Below are 8124 nucleotides of genomic sequence, written 5' to 3' on the forward strand. Positions count from 1 at the left end.
TGACGCATTGATTTTTGCAGACGTTGCATCAGTTTTCCAGAGCAGTGGATTTTCTCCCTCTGGTGAAGTTTTTGATGATCCTGAGACTTCCTAACAGTAGGAAAGCTCAGTCCAGTCCCCTGTAGATCACTTGTGGAGGAAGGCAAAGTCCTTCCAGAAAAGTCAGGGAGCAGCAGGCAGCAGTGCAACAGCAGGAGAGCCGTCCTTCCAGAAAAGCAGTCCAGATGAGTCCCTTGGGCAGCACGGCAGTGCGTCTGACTGAGTCCAGTTGTAGGTCCAGAAGTGCCTGATTTGAGGGGGTTACAGAACCAGCATATATATACCCAAAAGTGCCTTTGAAGCAGGGAAAACCTGAAAGAGAGCTTTTAACGTGCACTAGTTTCCTTTCAACTCATCTCTGTCTGCAAGAAGGTCTGTGGGGGGTTATGAGTGTAAGTGAGAGCACCTCCGCACATCCTGCCCAGGAAGACACATCAGTATGCAAATGAATGCAGATGCAGCTGAGTGTCCTGTGTTAATAGCTGTCTGTTTGGATTTTCAAGGGGAGCTGTCAACCAGCACAGACCAAAACTGGATTGGAGATAGGCTGTAAGGCACAGAGAGCACTAAGTGCAGAGAAATGCCTACGTTCTAAAAAAATTGCATTTATAAAATAGTAATGTTAAATGCAATTTCACCAATAAGCAGGACTTCTCAATACCATTCCAACCATACCAAACATGACAATGCCACTAATTTCAGATCAGAATTTATCACTTAATGGGATATAAGGCAATGCCCAATGCTGGCCTATGAGAGGAGCAGGCTTCACAGCAGTGAAAAATGACTTTGGGTGTTTTTACTACCAGGACATGTAAAACGTACAAGTACATGTCCTGCCTTTTACTTACATAGCACACTGCCCTACGAGCTACCTAGGGTACCTTAGGGGTGACTTATTTGTCATTAAAGGGGAGTTTAAGACTTGGCATGCAGTTTTAAATGCCAAGTCCAAGTCGCAGTGAAATTGCACACACAGGCCTTTGAATGGTAAGTCTGAGACATGGTTAATGGGCTACTCATGTGGGTGGTACAATCAGTGCTGCAGGCCCACTAGTAGCATTTAATTTACAGGCCCTGGGCAGCTCTAGTGCACTTTACTAGGGATCTATAGGTAAATTAAATAGGCCAATTTGGTAGAAGCCAATGTTACCGTGTTTAGAGAAGAGAGCACAAGCACTTTAGCATTGATCAGCAGTGGTAAAGTGTGCAGAGTCCTAAAAGCAGCAAAAACAAGATCAAAAAATGGAGGGATGCAGGGAAAAAGTTGGCAATGATCACCCTCAGGTTGTCAAGTCTAACATGTGTCACCCCCAGCTGAAAGTAGGGAGAGCTACCCCAACCACCTGGGAGCTCTCTTCACTAAGGTGGAAGAATCTGGAGAGACCATCAGTATTGCATGGTTAGTCCCCGGGAGATGCTCCACTGTAAAGTCCATTCCCTCTAGGGAGATGGACCACCTCAAGAGTTTAGGATTTTCACCCCTCATTTACATGAGCCATCTGAGGGACAAGTGTTGTGTCTGAATCCAGAAGTGAGTCCCAAACAGGTATGGTCTCAGCTTCTTCAGTGCCCGGACCACAGCAAATGCTTCTCTTTCAATTGTACTTCACCTCTGTTCCCATGAAAGTGACCTCCTGCTAATGAAGGCTACTGGTTGGTCTAAGCTCTCCTCATTCAGCTGTGCTAAGACTGCCCCTAGGCCATGCTCTGAAGCGTCCGACTACACAATTAATTCTTTGAAAGTCATCAAGTTCCCTGAGCACAGGTGCTGTGCACATTGCTTCCTTGAGAGAATCAAAAGCTTTCTGACAAGCCTCTGTCCATTTCATCAACCTGGGCTGCTTCTTTGAAGTCAGCTCAGTTAAGGGGGTAACTATGGTGTCATAGCCCTTAACAAATCTTCTGTAGTAGCCAGTGAGACCTAGAAAGGCCCTCTCTTTAGTTTGGGTGGTTGCCAGGCCATGATGGTGTCAACCTTGGCCTGAAGGGCCTGCGCCTTGCCACCACCGACCAGGTAACCCAAATACACCACAGAACCCTGCCCAATCTGGCACTTGCTGGTCTTGATTGTCAGGCCTGCCTGTTGCAGGGCCTGAAGCACCTCTTGAAGGTGATGCAGGTGTTCCTTCCAGCTGGCACTGTAGACAGCAATGCCATCTAAGTAGGAAGCACAGAAAGCCTCCTTGCCAGCCAGGACCCTGTTAACCAACTGTTGGAACGTAGGTGCATTCTTCAAGCCAAAGGGCATCAGCTGGAATTAGTAGTGGCCCTTAGGGGTTGAGAATGCTGACCTCTGTTTTGCTTCCTTCATTCAAGACAATCTGCCAGTAACCTGATGTTAAGTCAAAAGGCAGTGAGGAATTTGGCAGCACCTAGCCTGACAATAAGCTCATCAGCTTTGGGGATAGGGTGTGTGTCAGTCTTGGTGATGGAACTGAGGCTTCTGTAGTCCATGTAGAACCGAAGTTCAGGTTTTGGCACCTGGTGGGCCAGCCTTTGGTACCAACAACTAACGGGGCTGGACCAGGGTCTGCTAGAGGGCTCAATCACCCCTAAGCTAGCATCTTCAGGACTTCCTCTGGGGTGCTGCCTCTCACCCTGTCTGACAACCTGTAAATGTTGTTCTTTACAGGGGGACTGTCTCCCGTGTCAATGTCATGGATGCACAGATGTGTGAGTCCAGGGGCGAGTGGAAGCAGTGAGGCAAAAAGTCCCAGCAACTGGTAACAATTACCTTGCTGCTATGCAGAGGTTGACACCCTTCACCGACTCATCGTGTTCTTGTGCAGAGAGAAAATCAGGGAGAGGTTCACTCTCCTCCTCTACACCCTCATCTGTCACAAAGAGCATGCTCACTTCGGACCTCCCACAGTGAGACTTGAGTCTGTCGATGTGGAGCACCCTTAGGTTGTTCCTAGGGGTCTGGTGGTGAACTAAGTAACTGGCCTCCTCCTTACACTCTTTAATTTTGCATGGGCCAGTCCAGCGGTCCTGGAGAACTCTGGACTCTACTGGCTCCATAACCCATACTTTTTGGCAGGCTGAAGCTCTACCAGAGTGGTCTTCTGGTCATACCAGCATTTCATTAATTCCTGGCTGGCCTCTAGGTTGTTCTTCACCTTTTTCCAGAAGTGGTACATCTGGTTTGGAGGGCCATTTTGTAGCTGACCACATCCTGGACGGGTTTCCTAGGAGCTTTCTCCCACCCCTCCTTGACAATGCTCTGAGGTCCTCTGACAGGGTAGCCATAGAGGAGTTTGACGGGACTGAACCTGACTCCTTTCTGTGGCACCTCCCTGTAGGCAAAGAGAAGGCATAGCAAGAGGATGTCCCATTTACCCCTCAGATAGACCTGAAATCATGCCTGTCAAGGTCTTGTAGAATCTTTCAAATTGACCATTGGATTGGGGGTGGTGGGGTGTTGTGAACTTATAAGTTATACCTCAAGCATCCCACAGGAACTTCATGTATGCAGACATGAAGTTAGTGCCTCGGTAAGAGACTATCTTTTTGGGGAACCTCCACACGGGTAAAGATCCCCATCAGAGTTCTGGTTACCACAGGTGCAGTCACCGTCCTCAGAGGGCTTGCCTCTGGGTAGCTTGTGGCCTGGTTCACCAAGACCAGGATGAACCTGTTGCCTAGGGCTGTCTTTGGGTCCAATGAACCAATAACGTTGATGCCCACCCTTTCAAAGGAATTGCCAATGACAGGAAGTGGGATCAGGGGGGCTTTCAGCTTTTCCCCTGATTTCCCACCAGCCTGGCAAGTGTGAAAGGACCTGCTGAATGTATCTGAGACTGTCTTCATTCTGGGCCAATAAAAGTGGGTGGCAAGTGGTGAATGACTTGTATTGCCCAAATGTCCTGCCAGGGGTATGTCATGAGCCAAACCCAGTAGGAAGGTCTGGTAACGCTGGAAGACCACCAGCACATGGGCTGCCCCAGCACCCAGAGCCATAGGCTCGCTGTAGAGGAGATCATTTTCCCAGTAGATTAGGTGATCCCCACAGCTTCACCAGCTGCATGGGCTGAGGCCTGTTGCCTTAAGCCCTTAAGAGTCAGACACTCTCTCTGCACTCTGCAGAATTAATCCCTGGTGGACCCACCCTCAACTTGCCAGCCAGCAAGCTCAGGTAGATCACCTAGAGTGGCAATGTCATCCTGATTGGCTCAAGGGCCTCCTCCTCAGAGACCCCATCAACCTCCACTGCAGGAACTTCAGGGACCAGTTTCCCACCTCTCTTGTCCCTCTCCTTGGCAGCTGTCTGGGCCATTGTCCAGGCTCCAGATGCGCTTGACTCCCTTCCCTGGCAGGCATGGACCATGTGGTTCTACAGACCCACTCAGGCAATCCCATCATCTCCTCCAGGTAGTGTGCTCTAGTTCATTGCCTAAGAGAGAATCTATCGGTATAGCAGGGCTCACACCATCTTTCAGAGTACCAGAGACACCCCCACTCAAAGGCAACTAGAGCCACCAGAAGATTTAAATGGGTCTCATGATTGTCGGTGACTATGACTTGGTGGAATGTGTTCGGTAGGACCTGCTCTGCTGACACCAGCTGACACTTGACGGTGGTCATGCTGGCTCCTGTGTCACGCACAGTCTCCACCCATTGTCCATTAATGGTGACCCACTTGGACGTATTGGCAGGCATGTCGGCTTTTGTTACTGTATCATTATCCCTCAGGGACACTAGGGTTATCTCTCTGTGGTCCCCAAAACTAGCTGGGACAATCTCCTTCCCGAGCATTACACTGGCCACTCCATGTGTCTGCTCACTATTTGGAGGCTGTGCCCTCTTGAGACATTTGGAGTTGCTCTTAGAGTGGCCATACGTGGAACACTCTGTACATTGGGGTACCCTTTTCCCTGAGCTATGGTCATATAACCCTTTATTTTCAGGATTGGACTGGGACTGGTTACCACTACTCTCGGGAATTATTTTGGGGGCCTTTGGAGAACACCTTATTTTTAAATACCTACTTCCCTCTTTTTTCTGGCCTGATCACCTTTATGGATGTCCCCTTCTCAGATACCTTTCTGGACACTCTGGTGCTAGTCCATTGGTCCGCCTACTCAGCAAGATACTGAGCATGTGCTCTCTCAAGATTAAATTATACAGCCCAACATAATCATTGACTTTGTTGCCCCACACCCATCCATTCAGTGCCTTACTAGAGTAATCAATGAAATCTACCCGTGAATGACTGGATGGGGGTCTTCTGGCTGTCCCTGAATCTCTAGCAATACTTCTCAGGGGTCAGTTCAAATTTGGGAGTCAAAATGGCTTTCATGGGAGTGTATTTGGTCTGGTCCCCAACCTCTGATGAAAGAAGTATGTCCCTCCCAAGTGGTAGCATGTGTTTCCCCAGACCTGCCCCCTAGTGCCCTTCAGGAATACCATGTACCCTCGTTGCAACTTTATAAGCAGAAAACCACTTATCAATGTTATCTCCTACCACATAACTGGGCACCAAACCGTTGTGTACACAAACCTTCTTGTCTCCATCAGGCACTGTATGTATGCTGCCACCATCGCTCAGGAATCTGCCTGCATGGCCTTGAGTTCTAGCTCTTTTAGACTTAGTTCATGAGCCAGGAATATATTATTTTCTGCTAAGCCTCTATCAGCTCTATCAGCTTCCCTTCCAGCTAGATCTTTCAGCTTCCCTTTCAGCTTCCTTGGCTTCCCTCTCAGCCTCTATTTTTAATTTTGCCAACTCCAGCTGTAATTCTCTCTCCTTTTCTCTGTGGTCAGGCCATAATTAGAAACATTGCTTTCTGTCCTCACAGGTAGCATAACTCCAGGGGTGTCCCCCTCAATTGCTGCAGGTAGCTCCTCAGGAGAGCCGTTCACATGCTCCCCCAATCATCATCCTCTTGGGAGTGGGACTCTGCCCAGGCCCTCAGTGCCATTTGAAACTCCACCTTCTTGGTGGCTCCTCGGGCAGGTATCCCCATCCCTTTGCAAAAGCTTTCCAACTGGTTAACTGGTTAACTGGTAATCCTCCAGGTTAGCCGGCTCAGACTCCATGGCTCCACTTGTAGAACCAGCCAGAGACATGATGTATAGGATGTATTAAAAATGCAAATCAGGGAAAATTGCAGAAAAATCAAAAAAATCAAAATGGTTTTTAAATGTTATAGATAGTGTACACATAGCTATGGTGTGGTACTGCACAAACACTGAGAGACTAAGAAACACGTCCTATCCATCCGCCATCTTGGCCATGCCCCTTGAAGACTTTTTAAACTCGCTCCAACATTACACATGCATCAACAAGGCAAAATTTTATTGGTGCAAATCCCACTAGCAAATATTAACAGATAGGGATTTGTGTCAAACCCATAGGTGGTTACATGGGAACCATAATGTACCACCCACATACTGCTCCCTTGACTGAAAGCAGTCAAGGTAAGATTAGGTAATCTTCCATTGAAATTCATGTTTTCCATTTGGAACTAAATCCCAACACAACACTTGGCATTGGGTTTGCCTCATTTTTGTAATGACAACCCAGTGCTAAATGTTAGTAAATTTTCACTTATGTTTATTTCTGTTTCTGTACATGTATGTGTTTAATCATTTGTTTTATGAAAGTGTAGCCCAGATGCATGTTTAAGTGGGCTGTATCACTGAGAGTGAAATGAGTCATGTTGGCAATGTGTGACGTGTAAATATAGAATGTCTGACAGCCACATTGAATGTGAGAAACAAGTATGTAATTTTCAAGGGTAATAGTGGAAATCTGTAATGGCCTTTTGTGTTGTGTAGTGAAATAAACTGTTACTTAAAAATTAACAGATGTTTACTGTCATTCCACTTCTCTCTCTTTGAAAAGTATCAGAGGCTTCCAGTTTTCTTCATACAGATTTATCTACACCATTGAATTTTGCTTTTAACTTTTTTAAGAGCTTCTTTCATGTCATTGTTTCTGACACTGTATACAAATGGGTTCAGCATTGAATTCACCACAGTGTACATTACACTTATCCCTACGTCCTTCTCTGGGGAATAGACTGTGGATGGGCGGATGTATGTAAAGAGCACTGGGCCATAAAATAGGACTGTGCAGGTGAGATGGGAGAAGCAGGTGGAAAAAGCTTTTGTTCTTCCCTCAGTAGACTTGATTTTCAGAATGACCATCACAATCAGAATATAGGAGATGAGAATACAAATCAGAGGGGCTCCCAAGATCACAGTTGTCTCAGTGAAAAGTAGAAGCTCATTAGCGTTAGTGTCTGAACACGAGAGCTTCAGAAGAGGTGGGAGATCACAAAAGAAGTGATGGATTTCATTGGAGCCACAATAGTCCAACTTGGAAGCCAAAACACTGTGTACTGATGAATGAAGAGAGACAATCACCCAGGCACAGAGCACTAGTGACACACATAGCTGCCTTCTCATGATCTGCATATAATGCAGAGGGTGACATATTGCTACATATCGATCAAAGCCCATAATTCCCAACAAAAAGCTGCCCATGTTGCCAAATGAGGCAAAAAAATGCAGCTGGATGAAGCAATTAGAGAAAGAAATAGCTTTTTCCACTGACAAAAGGTCCGCCAACAGTTTGGGCACTGTCGTAGATGTGAAACAGATGTCGACACAGGCAAGGATGCTCAGGAAGAAGTACATTGGTGTGTGGAGTCTAGAGTCCAACCTGATAGTAAAGAAGATTGTGAGGTTTCCCAGCAGGATGATTGTGTATATGGTGAGAAATACAAGGAAGAGAAGGATCGGCTGGTCTGGGTGACTAGAAAATCCAATGAGAATGAACTCTGATACAGAGCTCTGGTTTCGCCTCTCCATTTGGTGTGGATCTGTAAAGGGTAAAAAGAGTTTTATTTATAGTCCAGCATCAAGGTATTCCACCAAGGCACTGCTCATGACTTCATACATTAGGTCAAAGATGACATGGCAAATGATATCACAAGTGGCAACTGGTTAATGTTGAGAGCGGCCGGCTGTGTATACTTGTAGCAAGCATGATCAAGCAAGTGAGCAAAATTAGTACATATGACATCCTCTAGCAGAGATAGGTGAGAACATTATGAAAAAACAGCATTTTACATC

General features: G+C 46.7%; 1 protein-coding gene across 1 annotated transcript; it reads right to left on the bottom strand.

Moving 5' to 3' along the window:
* Positions 1 to 6921: 6921 nt before the first annotated feature.
* Positions 6922 to 7860, bottom strand: LOC138267069 (olfactory receptor 1f45-like). Its single transcript, XM_069215916.1, has one exon. The coding sequence runs from the start codon at positions 7858 to 7860 to the stop codon at positions 6922 to 6924; it is 939 nt and encodes a 312-aa protein (XP_069072017.1).
* Positions 7861 to 8124: the final 264 nt, after the last annotated feature.

Source organism: Pleurodeles waltl, chromosome 12 (genome assembly GCF_031143425.1).
Source record: "Pleurodeles waltl isolate 20211129_DDA chromosome 12, aPleWal1.hap1.20221129, whole genome shotgun sequence".
Taxonomy (NCBI): Eukaryota; Metazoa; Chordata; class Amphibia; order Caudata; family Salamandridae; genus Pleurodeles; species Pleurodeles waltl.

What these genes read in the sequence shown, in the direction of transcription:
- LOC138267069 (XM_069215916.1), bottom strand. Translation starts at nt 7,860, where the DNA reads ATGGAGAGGCGAAACCAGAGCTCTGTATCAGAGTTCATTCTCATTGGA.